The sequence below is a fragment of the Emericellopsis atlantica genome, assembly GCF_019669845.1.
Source record: "Emericellopsis atlantica unplaced genomic scaffold F5Z01scaffold_19, whole genome shotgun sequence".
NCBI lineage: Eukaryota > Fungi > Ascomycota > Sordariomycetes > Hypocreales > Bionectriaceae > Emericellopsis > Emericellopsis atlantica.
Genome location: NW_025764721.1, coordinates 494,070 through 515,436, shown reverse-complemented (window position 1 = coordinate 515,436; position 21,367 = coordinate 494,070). Strand labels below are relative to the sequence as shown.

Below are 21,367 nucleotides of genomic sequence, written 5' to 3'. Positions count from 1 at the left end.
AGCAGACCGAACTTATAGTTACTCTAATCGACACTTATAACGGAATACGCGGCCTCCGGTGGTATGTAGAAACTGATCGACAAAGGAGGCTCGTTGGTTGACATGATCATGTCCGACCCGGCGTGATTGAGGACAGAGAGCTAGGTCGATAAAGGACTGGGCACAGATTTTGTAGAAAGAGGCTAGCAGCACCGGGCCCTATATGGCGCGTTGCACCCAGCATTAACTGATTTCTAGCCCACCTCCTTTATGTACGTGATTCTACGCTAATAGTTGGATTACCTGATGTTCGGAAGCCGATACTTGACTCTAATTTGCGAGACGGACTTACACTAGTTCGTCTTGTGGTGTGTAGCAGCCCGAGGAGACAATACTACCTTGTTGCGGCTAGAGGACAGATCTACAACTCGACACTCGAGATAGACCTATTTTACTACTACGGGAAAGATATTTTATGCGGCGTTTATGTTACGATTGAAATACAGAGAGACCTCCATATTTGTGCTAGAGTATTGGAAAACTCGATAAGAAAAACCAAAACCGAGGTCGACTCGTGATTCTTGCGGCTATGAATAGCCGATCGGCGCAGCAGGTGGACTAGACAAGTCCGTACGCCTTTTGATATCCTCTTTGACCTGTTTGACTAATGTTTGATTGCTGAGGATAATCCATGCATGGATGTGCTTCGAGTTCGTGTCTGTTAGCTCGATAATAGTTATGCCTAGATCAGGGATCTTACTAAATCTATGGCTGCGTCCGCACTTTTCTTGCTAGTGATAATATCCTTGATTTCAGCGGCGCAGAGCTTAATAGTATCTTCGCTATCGGGTGTGATCGTGTGATCTATACGCTATGCCTAGTCCGGGTGAAGCTGCGATAAATTGCTCACTGAGATAAAAAGAAGCCCCCGATAGGCTTTTATAAGTTTATAGAGCTTGTCTATATCGATTGCGGAAGCGTTTAAATAATATAATATAGCGCCGACTACCCCGTGGAGACCGAGAAGATAGTCTATATCGGAGAGTAGAATCGCTGCGTGCTTATCATTTGCAACCTTAATTGCGCGAGACACGTGGCTAAAAATACCGTCTCTTGTCTTCGCGTAGTCGCCGGTGATCTAGGTTTCGGATTCAGCTACCTTCTTTTGCGCTTCTAAGCACGACCATACCTTGATAAGTAGAACCTTTATGTTATTAGCGATTATCTCTGCGAAGACTATGTTTTTTATTATATTTCGCTATATATCCACGTTTGGATTCTCCTTGTCCGTCGCCCTATGAATATTAGCTATAATACGTGCTTGATAATTCTACGGACCTGAGTAAGACTCTCGCGGAGACAGCCTCGCCTTTATTAAACTTTTAAGCAACTATACTTATAATATTGTCGCTATCTTCTGTAAGGCCTTGAATACCGCTCTCAGCCCACCTTATCGGCGTTAGATCCGAAAGCAGCATATATCCTAGGCAGTTAGCTAGTTCGTCTATATACGAATTTCACATACCTATTATTACGTCTAGACGAGAAGGAAAATATGCTTAAACTACTAGCAAATAATATAACGAAGACTAAGTGGGAATTCGAGTTAGGTTATAGTAGCACCTCAAGTCGAGGACGTCCCTCACGGGTGTTACTAGATACTCTTCGCTTTTATCGTAGTACCCTAGCAACACGGGGCCCAGGTGCGGAAGCGAATTCTATCCGTTCCGAATAATAAAGCTATTATGCTAGTAGCAGACTCGCGCACCTATGATAGGTATTATCGCCTTCGCTATAGATCGTAAAGTCCCTGTTGCCTTTTCTCCGTCGTTATAGAAGCAGAGGGGGTATACTTCGAAGTTAGTGATATGCCTTATTCCCTAATACTCTAGAATCATATATAGGTATCGATATATACTAAAATATACTCTTGTAAGGCAATCGCTGTCGAGTTGTATAGTGAGCCTGTCTTAAGTCGGAATAAAGCCCTAGAATATAGAGCTAAACATAGTATTAGACCCAGGCCACGTTCCGACGATTGTTTCTCCTAACTTGTATATATAAGGAAGTGAGTTAAAAGAAAATCGTTTTGTATTGATTTCCTTTGTTAGGGATTGCTAGAGAAGATCGAATTCTGAACGCAAGAACTTAAGAAGAGAGGGATAGTAAGGGATCATACTAGCATCGGTCTTAAGGTTCTCGACGCATAAGGCTTGGTATAATCTAAACAAAGTCGTGCGGTTGACTAAAACGGTGAGTATTAGATAAGGGCTAGATAATGATTTATACCTAAGAAGTCGCTGTTTGGTCTGAGGGGGCATTGCTAGCCAGGTACTAGGTTCTTGATCGTTTGTCGAAGAACTGTCGAGCGTGACCATAAAATACTTCGGCACCAGTGCGGTACATCTAATCGGCTAACGCTAATAGTTTTTCGAAGCTCCTCTGCGTCCTTGTTAACTCTGATTCTGATCTCGTAGAAGTCAAGTTCGTCTAGGGATAGCTCTTGAAGCTCACTTTAAGCCACTTCCTCAAAGATCCCATCTTCATCAACCGAAGCCCTTCTGATGTCAAAACTCGTGTGATCGTCCGGATGGGTATACTTACACGAAGAAAGTCCTTGGATTTTTAGGTTGCTGCTTTATACTAAATATACGTAAGTGAACAAAGTATGCCGAAGCAGCGAAGAGTCGATCGTTTATATAGTAGTTTATCACAAGGGTCGCCATCTAACCGCTTGTTTCTCCGGTCGATTCTTAGGCCGCAATGTAAGGCAACTAGTTTGCCGCCCTTAAAAACGGCAATGAATAGCAGTATCACATACACCGACTTAGTTCTGGATTTTCCGGGCTGCCTATGTTATCTTATCTAATGTCGCTAGCTCTGTTGTCTCGCTTGTTCAGCCGTAGTAAAGAGATTGTGATAGTTATTTCCGCTAATACCCCGTTTACACAGGCTTTATTATCTAGGTGAATAGCTATATAGATTCCCGACTATCTCGATGCTATGATAGCACGTAGCAACCCGTAATAATGATTCGATAGTGACTATGGTCGTCGATAACTATTCCAGAGTAACTAGGCTCCTTAATCTCATCGTCGCTTCTAGCTCCTATGTCGTAGTTATAATTATGCGAATAATAGGAGGAGAGATCACGTGATAGGTTGCTCAACCCAAAGTACCACGAGCTAACCTAGCTAGGCTTAGTATCTCGAAGCGTCTCGACGCGGCATATAACTAGTTCTATCCATGCAGCGTACGTATATCTATAACAATGGCTTAAGAAGGATAAGGTTTCACGCACTATCTTATGAAAATCCGGAGTGCTTTATATCCCTGTCTTATATAGCCGTTCTATTATCTAGATTTCGCTATATATATTAACGAAGTATTCACTATATATCTAGTAACTTACTAGCCGATAAGCTTTAGTCTATAGGCTGCCCCTAAAGGGTTAGAGCGCCTTAGTTACTGTAGATTGTATAAAGCTTGGCTCGATAAGTACTCGACCTAAATGCTTTGGGATAGTTCGAGAGTAAGTATTATAGTTACGTATATATTCAGAAGATACGCTTTGTTATTGCTGCCGTAGCTAGTAGCAAGCTATTATAGTAGGCCCTGCTAGGATAGAAGACCGCGCCTAAGATTTTATGTATATCTATGGGCCTGTTGTTGAACCTAAATCAGCTGCGTGCTGAAACTACTCATGAAAGCAGAGGTTAATAATGGTAACTAGTGCTGTTCGGAAGAGAGCGACCTATAGAGTATCGCTGAATTTATAAACCTATAGTATTAGCTTCTAATATCACGGTATAGCGTGGAATTTTCTTACTATTCCTAAGAGTTAAGTTGCTCTTTAATGCCTAGGAACTCGCTGCTTTAGGGTATAATTTAATATATAGATTGCCTAATTATATTGCAAGGAGTCTTTGTTCTCCGAAGTAGTCGGTCGACGTAGGTGATTAAGAATATAAGCTTATAGAGGTTTACCGTGTCTTCGTCGGTAGGGGTGAAGCGATATTAAGTATACGTCTGGTAGTACGCTTATTTGTGGATGATTCTAACGTAGTCTTCCCCGGCGCTATTGCGAATGACGTAGCGAGATAAATTAAGATAGTTATTGAAACCGCTAATAAATACTACGAAGGAGAAGAGTATGTCGGCGACCTTCGATCGTTTATTCTGTTTAACGATATTATTGATGGCGTCTTTAGAGAAAACGAGATAGGTTGGTGGATACTCGAGGAACGCTCTAGCGTATTGGCTTGAGTACTGGAGCGAGTTGATGGTCGTGTTAGTTTCGGCCTTATTCGCTATCATGCCTAGGTCTCATAGATCGGGTTCTGAAGAGAGTAGGTTAGGAACGAAGAGAAGAATGGGACCATGGTTCTTATTATACGCAATAAAAAATGGGTGAAGGACGGATGCTGCCTGTCATGCTCATAATGCAGCGTTGTAAAAGAGCTCACTTGATCTTGTCGTGCATAGGTCTTGTTAAGTTCCGCGTGCTTGCTATCCAGGTTATTCCGGTGCTGGCTCGGCTTGCGTCATCCGTGTACCCGTCAGTCGCCGCTGCGCTGGACTCCCTATCGTGCCTGGCGGGCTCGCACGTGCTGGTGGTGAGCATGAAGAGCCATGCGCAAGCAAGAATTAAAGAGCAACAGCTATAATGAGAAATCTACTACGGTCGGAATAAAAGTGATGGACTTCCCTCAAATATATTTGCGGCCAACTCCCTGCGCCAAAACCAATTAAGACTAGGTCTCTTCGATTTGCCAAGGAAGATTGTCTCCGTTGTGATATCCTCTAGCCTCTAACCGATTGAGCTCTGTGAAAAGCTTACTCATGAGCGTTGAGATACTGCGTGAAGTTAGTAAGCCTGCGTTTCCGGAAGGCACCGTACGCACTCACTTATCCCATTCCGTATCAATCGAAGTAGGCCAGAGCTCTCTGCCATAAAGATCCAAAAACTCAGTAGCAACCTCCTTCATTGCTTTACTATCAGAGTCGAATATTTCTGTTGCGTTGAGCTGGTCGCCAGTCACGTATTCGCGCCTGAACATATCGGCCTTGGTGAAAATAGCTTCGACTTGCTCAAGACTTACAAAAGCCCGGGAGGAGGACATGTCGAGATAAAAAGAGAAGGGCGGAATTTCTAATCTTTGCTGCGTGTCGGCGAAGCTTTTAAGGCCTTTTTGCGAGGAAAGTATGAGCACACCGAAAGTAGAGCTGACTTGCCCCTTGCACAAGACCAACGCAGATGTGCTTATAGGCTTGAACTCTGTAAAGGAGCCGTTATAATAGTTTCTAGATAGCTCTGTCCCACAATGGACTACTCTCCCTTAGGGTGGTACGGGACGATTTTCGCTAGGACTGCATCATGTTCAAGGATTGAGATGGTCACGAGCTAGTCATCGACTTTGACTATTGCGCCTTCGAAGAAAACTCCTTATCCCACAAGCATGGCGATGTTCACCGGAACGGGTGTTTATTGCAAAGTACTCAGAGAGCAATTTGTTCGAAAGTGAAAATTATCGGCGGTCTCGTGTAACGGCTACGCCTATGCCGTTGCGCCAAGAGCAAAAGATCAGGCATTGGTTGAATGACATGCGATCAATACAGGCGCAAAAGTTGCTTATAGGGGGTTACGGGGACCGAACCACAGCTCGAAGCAATCGAGTGGACAATAGATCGAAACCCCTATTGCCTTCCCCTTCTTCGGCTTCGAAGTAGGACAGTCGTCGAGGCTAAATTCTCTCTTCTTATGCCCAGTCGTAGTGCTCTTTCTTGTCTCTCTCGTGATGGGATCGTACTCCGTAACTTCTGTGGAATAGAATTCGCACATTCTGGAAATAGTTAGCATAACTGACTGACTAGCAGTGGAGAGACCTACTTCGAATATGGTGTGCCTAGTAAAATGTATGAAGTATGAATCTAAAGCAAGTTCAGTCATGTCAGACCTCAGGCCTCTCATATACCCAGCATTGTTAGGAACGAGCTTTTCCACTCACAGATTCCGCAGCCCAAAGTACCGTGAGGTTCAACTCGAGCGGCAATATCTCTCGAAATCGGGGGGGATTGAGTGAGATCTTCCACTGAAGACTGAGACCTGCGCTCAGCCATCTGGAAGCACTATCGTGGGGTATCGTACGCGTGTGCATGAACAAGCATTCAATCCGGTGCATGAATTAGCCTAGCTGAGAATGCAGAATACGTAGTGAAACCTAAACTATGAACGGGGAACCAATGAGGACGCGTGAACTGTTGGAATAATGGAGCATTATAATATAGTAAGAAAGGTGCAGTTGTCACAAGGCCTGATTGTGTTATATTGATTGATGTTCTGATGAAGTGTCCCCCAAAATCCCTCAAGCTGTAAGCCCCTTACAAAATCCTTCATAGATCCACACCACACCAGCCACACATTATCCATACGCTATCCAACAGCAGTATGCGTGGTAAAAATAGTGTCTGACAGAAAGCACACATCTCGGGACCTCCCTCGATCTCACTTCAAAGTGCAGTTGCCATAAGCAGACTCATGATCATGAGATTGGAGCCTGAACATCCAATACCTCACACGGACATCATCCTCCTTTTCCGGCCGCTCCCCAATTTGCTTGCGAGCTCTGTCAAAAGCATCAAGCACCGACTGAAGAGACCTCCAAGACGAAGGTGTCCTACCCTGCAGGAGATCGACGAAGTATGTTAAGTCGGCGTCGGAATGTGTTAGGGTGCCGTCGAGAGGGAGAGATTCGACGGCACAGAAAATTGACAGTAGGGATTGAAAATAGTCACTCATTAGGTCCTGATCTGATCTGGAAAGTTCTCGTCGTAAGTAGGATTTAAACCTGGACGAGGCGCGGTGTAGGTGACGTTGAAAGTCGACGTCGGATGGACCATTGGCGACGTACCACAAGAGCCCTAGTATGTCATGGAACTGGGATGGGACTTGAATATCTCCACAAAGCGCGTTTGTTTTCTCTTTAATCGTCTCAGCTTGTGCTTCGGTGATATGGAGTCCAACGAGATCAGGGAGTCGCTGCGGACTGTTAGTTATGACTTGCGACGGAGGGTTGGCGTACCAAGTTGAGGGGAGAAGTAAAACCGCCATTCTCCATCCATTCTTTATATTTCAGCGAGAACAGAACATCGTCTGGCGCGGAAGACCAATAGTCTGGTTTATCAAATGCAGGCCTGTATCCGGTTGCGATCGGCCGCTGTCCTTCTTGGGTGATTCTCGTGACCAACTTTCCCCCTGTTTCGTAGACCCATGGTCCCTGTGCCTTAAAAGTCCCGAAAAGCTTGCTCAAGACATGAGCAGACGTTTGGCGACTTCGAGGAAACGAAGACTGCCGCGACAGTTCTTGGCCACCGCATTGGACCAATAGGGTTCTCAGAAGGGCGATCGCATGTAAGGCTTCTGCCATGGACATTTTGTCAAGGGCTCGAAGAGTCAAGTCCTCCAGATCATCGCAGTTTAACTTTGTGGCGTGAATAAATTTGTCATCGTGCCCAGATGAAATGGTAGCGTAGTGTAACAGGCATCGCCAGAACCCAGATCGGAGGCTTTCGTTTCCCTAGATAAGTTAGGAGCCATAGTAATAAATAGAGATTGATAATATGCCTGAGTATCATCGAAAACGTATCGCAACTCCAACCACAATAAAATCGACTCCACACGTTCACTAACAAACGAGTCGATGAAGAGATTATTATCCTTCAAGTGCGTCTGTATATCCCTGGCAAACTTCTGCTGCTCATCAGCGCTGACCTGTTTCAGTAGAGGCGCCTCGCGCTTCATCGTTGGGAAAATGTCCTTGAGAACGTAAACATGCCAGTACCAAAAACGCTGGAAAGGAGTTATGTAAATGCGTGTTGCAGACATGACTTTGAGATCGTTGCATGAAATCAAGCATGGTAGCCATTTCTCATCAGCGCCTTTATCACTCTTGGTGCTGTTTGATAGTTACCATAATGCATTAGGAACATCCAACTCATCCGAGCGACTCTTCGAGCGACTCGGTCGAAATTCGGGAGTGTTTGTCGGGTTAAGCAGTGGGGAGGGAGACCTGTGTTCAGAGTAAGTGCTAGTTCACGAGGGGCGCAATTCTGCCTACCTTTTGCGAGAATCCATTGTAGAATAGAATACAGTGGCTCTAAGGTCGCGAAGTTGTCGAAGAGTGTTCGGAAATGGATTTAGCAGCGTGTCCATGAAGGAACCATGTGAAGCATGAGGGTCGGCAGCAGCGACGGCTATATATCGAAATAGAACGACCACGGCGCATGCACGTATCCTGGCACACGACTTTCAGCTCAGAGCAAGCAGCATGGCGGCATACGGCTGGTCGATTCTGAGGCGACATATCGCGGAAAATATAGGAAATAGTACAAAGCAATGACAAGAGACATTCTTCGTAAAGAATGGTCCTATTTGTTGTGGATCCGATCATGTGATCAAAATCTAACAATGATATTATTATAGGACCGTCAGACTGGCTAAATATTTCACAAAGTGCATAGCTGTCGAGGGAAGAACGGTGGAATAATGTAATGACAGGGAGGCTGTCTTATGAAGCGCTATGGTACATGTATGGTGACTGATGCAAGCAACTCATTGCAAAAAGGCGGAGTCCTACATATCTTGTGGTGTGGGCGTAGCTCCATACTCTGACCGCAAGGACCGCTCCGAGTCGAAGTGATGTAGCTGTGTGTGCGGTGACCTTGGCCTTGTCAACTCGGTTGTCGATCCATCCCCGTCACGCAAATTGGTTGATACAAGTTCCTGCCATTGCTTCACAACCTTCGGCAGGGCCAAAGTTGCATATAGAGGGCTGGCAGCACATTGAGGCAGCAGATGCCATGGCAACCCACCACCTAAGTATCCCGCAAGGAACCCAGCCGAGGCCAGAGATACCAATGAGCCTGTAGCTATGCGGGTTGAAAATTCCTTCCCTGTCTCATACCCGGAGTTGTCATACCACCCATAACAAGCCGTGAGAACGTATGCCACCCGGGGGCCCAAGGGTGCTGCCCAAAGCCACTCCTGTCCAGCTTTGACCAGCTCAACAACTCCAGGGCAAACGATCCCCAAATAAACCAGTAGTCCAGTTATAGGTATTGTGTCAGGCCAATACAGGTCTTCTGCATATTTCACGCTCTGGCTGAGGGGGAAAAGGAAACACAATCCCTGAGCTAGTCAGTATCATCCGGGCCCTTTGGTTGAGACGTACTTCGTTGAAAGTGCATGACAGCAAAATCATACACTCCTAGGCTCTGATCCAGCTAGGATCTTTGGTAAAGGCGTAAGCCACTGCAAAGGCGATCCCGAGTGCCATAGGCAAAAAGATAAGAGCAAACACCGCTCTCTTTGCAGATACCGCGTACGTGGGGCGGACAATGACTATGCAGCAGATGATGTCCTATACTAGAACGAGGCCGGAAGCGCAAGCTGCTTCCAGGAGCTGGTCGTGGTTCGCAAGAGGCATGATGAGGCGGTGAGAGAGTCATTGTGCAAGAACTTTGATCTTGCCGGGGCACGATGTATATAGCTCGCTATTCACACCTTTAAAGTAGGTGGGCCATGTGGTGATGTGCCGTGCCGTCGCACCAGTTGACCCGAGGGCAACCCGCACCCCTGCCGTCACAATTTGGATTCATACGAAAATGCCACAGGAGACCAAGACGCATGGGTGCCGGCCGACGGGCATGCCAGCCGCAACAGAGAGTCCCATCACAGTGTCCCATAGCTGAGCCTCGCTGGGGCGCTCATGACCTCGGCTCCACACACACTCGAATATACCCCTGTTTGTAAAGTTCAACTTTTACAAACATGGGTATACTTGAGTGACTTCCATGTCGTCTGAGCACTTTGATTCTGGTGACCTTCTACTCTGTCTTCCGAGTCGTGGCACGATTCTCTGATTCACACTGCTACGCTCCACCTTCTGAACAATGGCCCCTCTGATTATAGCTTCGGATGCTGCAGAGGTGAACTTACCTAGAGAGGCGGGAGCCGTTTCTCTTATCATTGAATTTCCTAATGGCAGAGTTGCCGCAAATTTAAGCCTTAATTTGTTAAAGGACACGAGCCACGTTCTGAGCAGCGCTACGTGGCGGCCGTACGGTCCAAACCCAATCCCGGACGAGACAACGGTCAATCGTCGCCTCGATGAAATCCATGAAATAGCTTTTAAGCGGGGGGGGGGTGGTTGAACATAGAGTGAGTAAAGGACTCACGTAAGCCTTTGATTCAGCTAACGACTATAGACGACGTGTGGAACTTGTTGGCGACGAAGAGGGCGAGAATTCGCCAGATTACCAGACAGACCACCATGGATTAAGCCGACCTCCTCTAGATGCCGAGAAAGACGAAGCTTAGCAGCTTGCACGAGAGCTTTATGATCTTGTCAAGCCTGAGGAGGCCATGCCAGGCGCGAAAAGAAAATCACGCCATATTATGACCAAGGCTACGGAACTAAGAAAGAAACTAAAACAGGCGGTTTTCTCTGCGGAGGAAGCCAACGAGATCATCGAAAAGACGCAGCTTGAGCTCGAGCCTAAGTGCTGCGCTACTCAGCTAGTAGATGACTGCTCGTTAGGGATGACTATTCTCTCCGACAAGCCAAAGCATTATTTTAATGCTCTTACGGACTTGTTCAATTACCAGTCAACCAGGAACGGGGACTAAGGAGACTAATTAGCGTCTCTACTAGAGTAATAGCTCAAAACGCACCGTGACGCATCTAAAGATGTGCGACGTGAGGCGTCGAAAAGGAAGTTTGATATAAAGACCCTCGCGGAGACTGCTCGAATAATACATCGTGCACGCACGGAAAGGAATCCATACACCTAGGAAGAAGGGCAAGAAGAGAGACGATCATTAGAATTCCATTAGATCTTGGATTCTCTCTACTAGACTAAAGGCGCTAACGCCTAGGTATACTTCGCCTCTTTGCGAGCAAGGGGGAGCCTCAGCACGGGATTAACAAAGTTAAGGCAGAGCGGGATACCGAAATTTCGTGAGGACGCGCTGGAAGGCTTGCGGGATCTCAAATTTCATAAACTACCTAACAGTACCCCCATTTTCAATCATCTAGCTTGGTTAGCATGGCTTTTAGGGTCTAGGTAAGTTAAACGCCTAGTAAGTTTTCGGTTAACTGACATAGCAATAGCTACAGAAGCGTTTGCGATGATTTAGGCTTGAAAAACCTGATTGACGAGGATCCAGACGTGACTTCTTAGTTAGACCGACTTTCGGCGCAGTATCATAACCTGGCCGATGCGAGCAAGATTGAGGAGGAGGTACATGCAACTCTCACGATTCCCCTCGGCCGTCTGAGACAGATGTATTAAGAATCCTAAAAGACAGACTATCGGTGTGTATACTATTCCGCAAATCAGGAGCCACCTGCCGAGTTCGCCACGCTCACACCCTCCCCTATGCCACGAGGTGTGATCTTGCCTACATTGGGTGGCCAACGCCATAACTAGTGGGATACTTAGCTTCCTAGTCTCTGCCACATCACCGGTGTCGTTCCGTCCTTAATTAACCCACCCGCTTTAAGCATAGGCAGCGCCCCCCGCTATGAGTCTGCCTTTGCACCGTAAAACGTCGAATCTTCTTCGCTTCTAGGTCTCGCAAATGCCGCCTTAACTCAGCCTCGGCAAAACCAACCGTTTTCCCACCTGGGTTTCACGGGCGATGTTAGTACCCCGTAATTGGCCCTCTCAAATAACACAGCATTGAGCAGCCTGTCAGAGCGCCAACAACGGGACCTCAGCGTCGAATTGGCTCCTACGAATGACCACTCTATATAGCCTTCGTCTGCGGTATATAACACTCTCTCTTTAGGCTCACTTGATCCCTCACGAGACATGTGTGGCTAGTCAGTCTGTCCGCTTTAAGAAGGCCTATCACATTTTGCTTATAGAGACAACAACCCAGAGACACAGAACGGGCTGCTGGCTGCTGACTTTGTGTTCCCGGATTATAGATTACTAGACTTCGCTTCTGAGACGCACGATATATTGGCTGTATGGGGTTCTCTATCCGTTTCTGTGGACGTAAATTGGGAGACATGGGGATTAGATGAAACACCAAATACTTACCTATCGCAGGATCGGGTAAGTGAGTGGGAATAGCTTCTGGGGAGGATATGGACGAAAAAGGGTTGACCAGACGGGATTTGAAAGCCCTGGTATCGCGATCAATATTGGCTATCAATCTCTGCAGCGCACAAACACAGGCCTAACTTTGTTTCTGATCTAGTCTCTTCGTTCCAACTGGCATAACCATGAAAATATCTCCTGTAGGTGTCTGGAAATCGGCCCTAGGAAGCACTAACACGATTCGAGAGTTAACCTGCACTATCTTGTCCGCTAGATCGACGCTGATCTTCGGGCTGCTTTGTGCTAGTAGTAGTACGATGGCTACCTCATTAGGCTTTTTGGTATACCAAGAATCCTCTTTTAGCTCATATATCGCTGGTATTTTGGCTTCGTTGAGGGATAAACTATATTCTTCCGATAACTTTGTCGAGATTTTAAGCTCCTGCGAATAATATTAGACGAGTATCCTAACGTGAATCTCCGCGCATACCTTAGTTTCTATGAAATACTTGAAAAGTTCCTTGGTTTCTTTTCCATACGATCGCCTATATAGGCCAAGGCTTCGCTAGGGATCGTGGCGAGATTTGACCTCCTCTCGCCCTGCTCCTTGGGCGGTAACCGTGGCAGCTGCCACGAGCTCTTGAAACTTGCTATCCATTTGGAAAGTGACGAGATATCTATTGTGTTCCATAATTTAGCGGGTAGCGATTCTTTTTAAGTACTCGAGGTTGTAGTAAATTGTAAGACATCGTCCTCCGCGGGGTTAACTGACTTGAGAGTGGGGCGCTGCCCGACACATCATCAGCCAATAAGAGGTGTATATAATCCTTACGAGCGATTGTTACGACTCGACATAGGACCGTATGCCCCTTTATTTTCAACCAACCACGGTGGATCATCTACGAAACACCATGATCCGGACCATTGCGCTCATCGTGTGAGCCTCATGATCTGTGGGTATCATTCACAGAACGATCCGCCTACTATAGAGGAAGCCTGGCTTCAATATAGTCAGTCTCTACCTAGATACTCGGCTATCAATACAATTGCCAACGCATAGAATACTTCCACTGCACTCGAATGTGACTACGACCGCTCGAACTAACTCTTGATCTACCTACCCGGTAGCTGGATCAAGGCCGAACGTCACAGCGATCCGCGATAACTGCAAGTTACGCGTGCATGCTCAGATTATCAAAGTTTGGGCCACATTTTTATATTCAAACTAGTTCACTATATCCCTAGAAAATTACCAATCTATTAGTTCATAATATAGAGGTTTTGTCGGCGCAAAATTACTTACGATGCGTCAATCCCAAATTCGTTCCGGAGTATTTAAAGCGTAAGTGTATTTTATAGCATACTAGTTATGAATCCTTCGCCCTAGGGTGGTTCTAGAGAAGTGTTAGGAGTTTTGCTACTACCCCTTGAAACGTCGGTGTCCGCATCGTCTTCTTAAGCTTCCAAAGTTTTCTAGCTTATATAGTCTTCGCACGGTCCGCTTATAGCTTTCTCGATCGATATTGAACCGGATGCTGAGGATTCGACGTCTACTAGCGTACGACGAGCCGTAATGCTTGACTACGACGCATCGCCGGGAGATTGACTCGGCTTCAAATTGGGTTGGAGCATGCTTTAGGCAGCCGCGACTGATGAATTAGCGTGCATGTGGTTCTTCGGTGCCGCTTCGGCTAATACAAGTAGAGAGCTAGAGAGGAAGCCAGCTAGTTGTGTCTCCTTGTCTTAGGCTCGAGATTCTAGAGGCTCCGATGACGCTGACGTCCCCGTCACTTTCTCGGCAGGTGCTGGCATATCTGGCGATAGAAACGTTGGCCGTGTCGGTTTGTGCAAGTAGTAGAGTCCTTTGCGATGATATAGTCACTCTTTCATTGTCAGCTCTTGTCTACGAAAATGAAATTTAATCCGATTGCTCGAAATAACCCGAGGGATGAAAATCAAGGATATTCTAATATTAGGATCAGGGATATCGATTTCTCAGAGATACTTACAGCTTCTTCGACCTTTGCCTTAACTGATAGCAGAGGTAATGAGGGGAGGCAAGAGTGATAGTGCCTGGCAATTCTTCCAACATTGATAACAAAAATCCGGTGTTGAGTCTCTTATCGGCAATTCGCAGAGACACCAACACTAGCACACCAGCAGGCCGGGCATACTGAGTTATCCATATCCCCTGGTGCAAGTCGTGGATGTTTTATAGCTGATCTACGACCTAAAACGCGGCTGGCTGCTCGCATGGTTGCAGGGACCGTGGTCGTCCCTGGGCCTGCTGCCGCAACATGCTGCTGCGGCTCGGGACATGCATTAGTGAAATACCGACGATTCCTGTATAGGGGAAACGAAGGACTCAATAAAAGGTGGCCTATTGAGTGCAGTGTAGTGTGAGTGGAAGTTAAAGCCAACCTTTGTCTAGATCAGCGAACAAGAGCCATCGATCTATAAACCATATATGCCCGGATAGGCTTAGTTTGTACATAGTGTTACGTACGAAATGTACGAAATGTACGGAATGTACGAAATGTACGAAATGTACGAAATGTACGAAATGTACGAAATGTACGAAATGTACGAAATGTACGCATTAGTGCTCTCTGTTCATATGCTTTTGCCATCCAATCCCTGCGCATATGTTGCAATCCCTAATCCGATTTTCATAACCTCTGGCTGCGTCATTCTCATTTGCACAATGTGCAAACCGTGCCTTCGGGGGTCTTGCCAGTGCCGGAGCAGTTGCCACACTCAGGGTCGGCCATTGTTGATGTAGGCAACCTGTCATATATTAGTCACCATTCTATAGGTCACGCAGAGACCGTGCAAGTAGGTATTTGTACTTATCAAGCTGAGTACTGTATTTGCTTGGGTGAAAAGTGATGCCGGTACCTTGAGGAGCAGCGCGACGGCTATATACGGAGAACGAGGGTGCGCAACACATTTACCCCACCATGCTATCCGCGTGACTTAATTGCTCTCAATTACTACCTAAGTCATTTCGCCTTGTAAACATCGCCATCATAGATCATATGGCTTCGCCTGCAGATGACCCCTTTGAGCTTTCTCAGGTTTCGTCGTCGATATCTGCTGATGATACACTACAGTTCCTGGACACCCATGGAATCTTCTACCTAGAGGATGCAGAGATCGGACAACGGGTTGATGAGTTGTACAACACGAAACAAATCAGGACGGATGTTGCTAGCCTGGACTACTTTATGCCAGTCCTTGAGAATAACCCAGTATGTAAGACACGAACATCTTTGCACAGTTACTGACCACTTCAGCGTCTCAAACCAATTCTCGGAAGCTACTCGATACGACAGCCTAGGATTCGTTTTCCATGGGGCACGGTGCCTGGAGTTTGGTACAACTGGTTCCAAAAGTCAGATCAAGCGAAGAAGAAGCTTACTGCTTATATGCTGGGCTCTGGGTCGTTGTACAGATGTCTGGACGGTTCACTCATAATCGATTCTGACGGTGAGCTAGACGACCAGGGCTTCTATCGATATCCACCTACCGTTGCGGAAAATTACGCGACAAAGGAAATAAAGATGGAGAAAGGCGGCGCGTAAGATGACACTCCCCAGTTGCTTGCTAGTATATCAGTCTGACAACCAACAGTCTATTCATAATTAGGCGAGTTCTACACCAGGCTGAAAAGGGACGTTCAATGATATTTGCATTAGGAAAGCCTTGAGTTAGCGTGGCCTGCGATATCAACTCCTCTGCAAACGCATCTATGATAGTCAAGTACGACTTTGAAACGAAACCTCATGAGAAAACCATTACCGCTCAGTAGTCGTTCATTGAAAAAATATCTCCATCCTCGCCCATCACGTCATTTACGTGATTCTAGACTAGCGGGTCCCACCAGTACCTTTCGACTAGTGAGTTGAATCCATTGAGAGGATATGGTGTGGATTGGGATATAGTTCCATGAGCGACCTCCGAAGCGTTAAGTTGGGTAGAGTAAAATGGCGCTGATGGCATCCCCCCTGTATTCCGCGTAGGATCTGAAGATGACTGCCCATGCGCTTCGAATGGAACTGCCGGATGTTAGGACGTGGAGGCATGGCCCGGCTCTTTTTGCCTCACGCGCCTCCCCCGCTGTAATTGAGCATGAGTCATATCCAAATTCAGCTTCTTCGCGACATAGTTTTGCCGGTCCCTAACATCTTGCCGCGTTAGGCCATGCCCTCTACAGGTGTGGGTTATATATACGCTTGCCAGGGTGAATATGTCACCACATGATACGCAAACGTCGTTCCAAGTATAGTCTGCTTAGGTTGATCAGTCCACTGCCTGTTTACTTATATGGGTGTTATACGTGTCAAACGGTGCCGTAGTGCATGTTGTCCTCTGTCGAAAACCTTGTTACACCACTGCTCTGGGCATTTCCACTGCTTTGCGGCTGAGCGAGCCCGACTTTTTCTCGCTGATTCATGATCTGTCTCAGCTGTTGGAACATGTGTGTCTTCAGCGTCATGTCTTTCAGCTAGACTTTGGGCTAGCAAAGAGACTGCACACTAAATCGTGTCAACAAGCAGGCATCCGGCAGGCAGCAACCTTACCGAATGTCGAGTTAAGTGCGTAATATGATCTTCCGTTGATGTGATATCATCCAAACAAACTTGGCATTGCGTGGGATATTTCGACATCCTGCAGTGGTTGTATGATATATCTCTTGTGTTGATTGTTCGCGCATCGATGAGCTTACAGCACAGATTGAGACGGCGTGAACGACGTTTAGTAGAATGAGGTGTCTCGGATTAACTTTCGAGCGGCTTGGCTTTGGCTAAGCCCCGCTTCAGGTCAGGGAGCAAAATTCGCTTAGAACGTATAACTTGCGGCCATGCCAGAAGGCTGCCAGTGCACCGATGGTATATTTCCAACGGGCCAGATATGCCCCACACATGGGTCCAAAGAATGGGAGTGGCACCACCCAACCGTGCATCACTACTGCGTTGCAAATTGCTACAATATCACGCTCGAATATTGAGTTTGAGAAGTGTATTTTATGACCTATCCCGAAGAACAACTGCTACTTATCTATGTCCTCGACAATGTGCTTCTGAAGCTCACCTACCAGATCATCCCTTCCCAACTGTCTTGCAATAGATAAAGGTGTCCTGCCATAGTCATCTCTAGCTCCAGGATCAGCTCCTGCTTGCAGAAGTGTCTTCACCACGGGCATGTGTCCGTACGCAACGGCCCAAGACAACGCTGTCCTTCCACTTCGGTCGCGCCGTTCAATTTGGACGCTGCCAGTAGATATAAGAGCTTCGACTGTTTTGGGCGTTTCCTTCTGTATGCCCCACGCTAGGGGCGTCCACCCGTCAATGTCTTCCGTGTCTACTCCCCACCGTGCTCTGTCCAACAATTTAATCAGCGCATCGTGATGACCGCCGCCACAAGCCCAAGATATCGCGCTTCTCTTGTCTTTATCAACGCTTGCTATATCTACCGCTCTGTTTCTGAGGAGCACCTCGACCGTATCGGTACATCCGTTACCTGCCGCCCAGGAGAGTGGCGATTTTCCGCCCTTATCTTTGATGTTAACGTCTATGCCTCGCAGCCTAAGCAGATCTTTTAAAATATCAACCATTCCATCTCCGGCAGCCCATGATACGGCTGTACGTCCTGTTTTGTCTCGGTGATTGATATTAACATTGGGGTGTCTCGCCAGGGCCGAAACGATTGAGCGGTGGCCTCCACCCACTGCCCAAAGAAAAGGCGTAAACCCAGAGGCATCCGTATCATCAGCGTTACTACAATCTCGAGAAAGTAGCTCCGTCACGATGTCAATGTGTCCGTTGCCCGACGCGAATGACAAGGCAGACCTCCCATGTCGTCCCCGCCCAGAGATATTGGTCCGTTTGTCTCCTACTAATGCCGAAATGCATGACAAATTGCCGTGTTCAGATGCAGTGGTGACTGCGGTCTGTCTTTCTATTTCCTGCGAATTAGGATTCGCGCCAGCCACGAGCAGAACAGTAACAACCTGATCATGGCCAAGGCGGGACGCCCAATAGAGACCTCGATTCTTGACACTCTCGGTGGCGTCGCAACTATCAAGAAGATCTTGCAAGGTACGGTGTAGGTTGAAATATGCCGCCAAAACAATAGCATGCTGACTTGTGAGGTTGTCAACTAAGTCGGTAGATTGTGTGCGGTGAAATTGCAACCAGTTGCGACAGTATCCGCTCTCAACATTCAATAGTGTTTTGGCCATCTCTTTGAGCCTGTCGGATGCGCTTCCCTCGCAAAGAGCAAAATGTTCTGCCCAATGCAACGAGGCATAGCTGTAAAACCCGTATTTTGAGTTGATCGAATTGCAGATCTCTGGATTGAGCTCGTCTGGCTCACGAAACAGCGTATCGGATGTAAGATAATGTGCTTCGTCATCCCAGAAGTCCTCTGAAAAACCGCCCACAAGTAACTCTGCCTGAAGATCAGAATAGCTAAAGGTAGATTTACTAGATGGAGTGACTGGCGAAAATAGATCGACGCTGAAGTCATCAAGACAAATGTATTCCATGCAAGCAGAGGCCATTTGTAACGCTGAATCCTCCATGTTGACCAGGCGTGTGGCACAGAAGCTGCCGGGTATTTTGCCAGCGTCTAGAAGAAACTCTTTCAGCGATTGATGGATCAAAGACACATGGTATTCGGAGACACGTGCCAGAGGACCCAAGACTCCTTGGATGGTAAAGTCCATCGAACTCTGTGTGTCCCGAGTGACGTCCTCGTTGGTAGCATGGGACGCATTAATCGTGAAAGCGATGTTAATTTCGTTCAGGTGCAGGGGTCTTGAGCTTGCTAGCAGAAGCTTTAGAAATTGCGCAGCATGGTCCTGATGGCCAGACGGGATGGTGGCAAGATATTGCGTGTATGTATCCGCAAGTTTGTCGGGAATACTGCCGATGAGGGTTTGGATATCTCTCACGGAAGTCATAAGACTTTCCTCTAACGATACAAGAACGACATGAATCCAAAGGAACGATTGATCGGCTTTGGCGCGCAACGCGTTTAGCAAATATTCCTTGACATCGTTTGGATATCGCCGATTGAGAGATAGTTCCTCAACTCTCTGTTCGATGAAATTGTGCAAGTCTGCCACGTAGCCGGCCTGCCCCTCGTCGATAGATATCTGAGGCCGTAGGATTTGATTGGCGCTAGCATATAACCGATGGAAAAAGGGACGGCTTGTTATGAGGAACTTGACAATGGTACTGCTCTGTGCTGAATGTTGAGAGTCTGCCAGCATTCCGGAGATTGACTCGAGGAGCTGACGACAGGAGGATTTCTCACATTCGTCCAATGCATCCAGAATGACGTAGAAAGAGCCAGCGCGCGGATCTCTGACAATCTGGAGGAAAATACCCCAAAGCGCGGAGAAAGATCGAGTCATACTTTGTCCCTGCATCTCGAACACCCGCCGAACGTATCGAATCATGGAATGTCGGCGATTGATAATCTGGAGGATCAGGCTGATGAGTACTATTCTGGCATCCGTCTGTTTGCCATGTGTGCTGTCGCAAAAATGAAAGAGGACATTGTGGGATTTCTTTCCGGCCCAACTTTCACGAAAGTATTGGGCCAAAGCAAAAGATAGGATTGTCTTGCCGCAGCCAGGATGGCCTGTCAACCAAAGAAGAGCATTGCTGCTTCTCTCAAGCCAGGACACAAATGCATTGTGGGTGCGGATCCATTGGCAAGTGCCTGGGGTTGGCGTTGGAGGCTTAGATCTGTTCAGGTCTTCGTCTTCATCAGTAAAGGTGCTGGAGTAGAGTAGTCTCACACAGGCTCGTTCAGCTTCACTGAGGGCTTCAATACGGTCAGGATTGTATTATAAATATCAATCAGTAGGTAACTCACATCTACTCGACGAGTGAGTTTCCGAGCGCTGTAGTACTGAGTTTTGCTCTGCGGTTACAGACGCAATCCTTTTAAGGGCATTGGCTACGAGTTTGTAGCTCGTCGTCTCCCCAGAAAAGCGGCAGATAGTCCTGTGGTCCTCATTCAGAGGGATGACTTCCTCGTTCGGTATACCTAGCGTGGCAGATTTCTGGTCGACGATCTGCTTCCGTATTATTGATTTGAAACATGAGGCCTCTGGACAAGAGTTTGTTTACTCACAAGCGAGGACAATGGAGCTATCGGGTAGTTCTCAAAGAAAGAGACGACCGAGAGCTTTGCCAGCCGGTTGCGAGCGGCCAAAACAAGGCTATAGAGCGCCTTAGAGTCAGAACGAATATGGTCTAGCAGATCGGTTCTGGCTGTCCTATGTCGTATCCCGGCTGATGCAGTTACCGTAAAAGTATTGACAATCGTTGCAAACACGCTAACGATATCTGCAACACCACTGCCTCCGTGAGGAGTTCCCAGAAACACCACGCCGATTACCGATTTCAACACGAGTCCATAGAGGTTATCATCCTCGTGGGCTATCACTAGCGCCTATTTGCGGTAAGCTCATTGGTTGGCACAAGCATTCAGCTACGAACCTGCTTGCAAACGATGCCACCAAGGCTGTGACAAACAAAGATGATCGGACGCTGACCCTGGCTTCACATTAGTAACGGGTTGAACATCTGGAGTGGGTAGTGGTACAATAGCTGGGTCGTCCTGTATGTCTCTTATGTGGGCTAAAAGTAACCTTGCGGATTCGTGTACCCCTGCGAATGAGTCGGAGAAAACTTTTGAAGGGTAGCCGTACGTGTAGACCCGGCAACCAGGCAGAGACCCCGGAAGAATATCACGAAGCCACAGCTTTCCCTCTCCCTCTCCCTCTGGGAAATGGGTCCAAGTAGAGTAAGCATCTCCATTGAGGCCATGAATCGCAATGATGTCCACAGGGTACGTTCTTGGAGCCGACACATCTGGCTGGCCCTCGCCAGGGAAGAGGGGGATCAGACCGAGCTTTTCGGGAAGGGGTTCCGGTGCCCGTATACTTGAAGATGAATTGACAGGCCTGCTCGACGAATTAGAGCGCCTTGAAAGCTTGGACTTGAATCGTTCCAACATCTGTGCGGGAACTGAATGGCGCTCTCGGGAGTAGCCGCGCACTCATTACGCCTTATATTGAGGGAAATTCGAGCGTTCAGCGGGGTATCAAGAATTATTGACTCACACAGTGACAGCGGCAGATTATCGGATAACAACTTGCGTATCCGAGCGGAGCCTGTCACGTGCGATGCGTAAGCGGGCAATCATTTATCTGGGCCCAACGTAAACAGCGCGAACTGGTCTTGGACCACTCATCACC

The 21,367-nt window shown here is 47.3% G+C and overlaps 4 protein-coding genes across 4 annotated transcripts; 2 read left to right on the top strand and 2 right to left on the bottom strand.

Moving 5' to 3' along the window:
* Positions 1–6,484: 6,484 nt before the first annotated feature.
* F5Z01DRAFT_638064 (uncharacterized protein) lies at positions 6,485–8,191 on the bottom strand (the record flags this gene model as incomplete). Its single annotated transcript, XM_046262337.1, has 5 exons — positions 6,485–7,018; positions 7,062–7,556; positions 7,670–7,925; positions 7,950–8,048; positions 8,097–8,191. 5 exons carry the CDS (start codon positions 8,189–8,191, stop codon positions 6,485–6,487), a joined length of 1,479 nt encoding a protein of 492 aa, XP_046116829.1.
* Positions 8,192–14,607: 6,416 nt separating this feature from the next.
* On the top strand, positions 14,608–14,966 carry F5Z01DRAFT_659788 (uncharacterized protein; the record flags this gene model as incomplete). Its single annotated transcript, XM_046263796.1, has 2 exons — positions 14,608–14,874; positions 14,937–14,966. A coding segment is annotated over exon 1 (250 nt), but the record flags the coding sequence as incomplete, so codon positions are not given.
* Positions 14,967–15,125: 159 nt separating this feature from the next.
* On the top strand, positions 15,126–15,671 carry F5Z01DRAFT_675696 (uncharacterized protein; the record flags this gene model as incomplete). The annotated part of the gene is made up of 2 exons (XM_046265178.1): positions 15,126–15,338; positions 15,384–15,671. 2 exons carry the CDS (start codon positions 15,126–15,128, stop codon positions 15,669–15,671), a joined length of 501 nt encoding a protein of 166 aa, XP_046116827.1.
* A 1,328-nt stretch (positions 15,672–16,999) lies between these two features.
* F5Z01DRAFT_659776 (uncharacterized protein) lies at positions 17,000–21,211 on the bottom strand. The gene is made up of 5 exons (XM_046263795.1): positions 20,713–21,211; positions 20,607–20,663; positions 20,239–20,559; positions 19,978–20,179; positions 17,000–19,926 (listed from the first exon to the last, which is right to left on the bottom strand). Exons 1-5 carry the CDS (start codon positions 21,124–21,126, stop codon positions 17,141–17,143), a joined length of 3,780 nt encoding a protein of 1,259 aa, XP_046116826.1. The 5' UTR covers positions 21,127–21,211; the 3' UTR covers positions 17,000–17,140.
* Between the last annotated feature and the right edge of the window lie 156 nt (positions 21,212–21,367).

Coding starts and splice junctions, on each gene's coding strand:
- F5Z01DRAFT_659776 (XM_046263795.1), bottom strand. CDS start 21,126: ATGTTGGAACGATTCAAGTCCAAGCTTTCAAGGCGCTCTAATTCGTCG. Junction 20,560..20,606: donor GTGGCATCGTTTGCAAGCAG/GTTCGTAGCTGA, acceptor TACCGCAAATAG/GCGCTAGTGATAGCCCACGA. Junction 20,180..20,238: donor TAGCTCCATTGTCCTCGCTT/GTGAGTAAACAA, acceptor ATACGGAAGCAG/ATCGTCGACCAGAAATCTGC.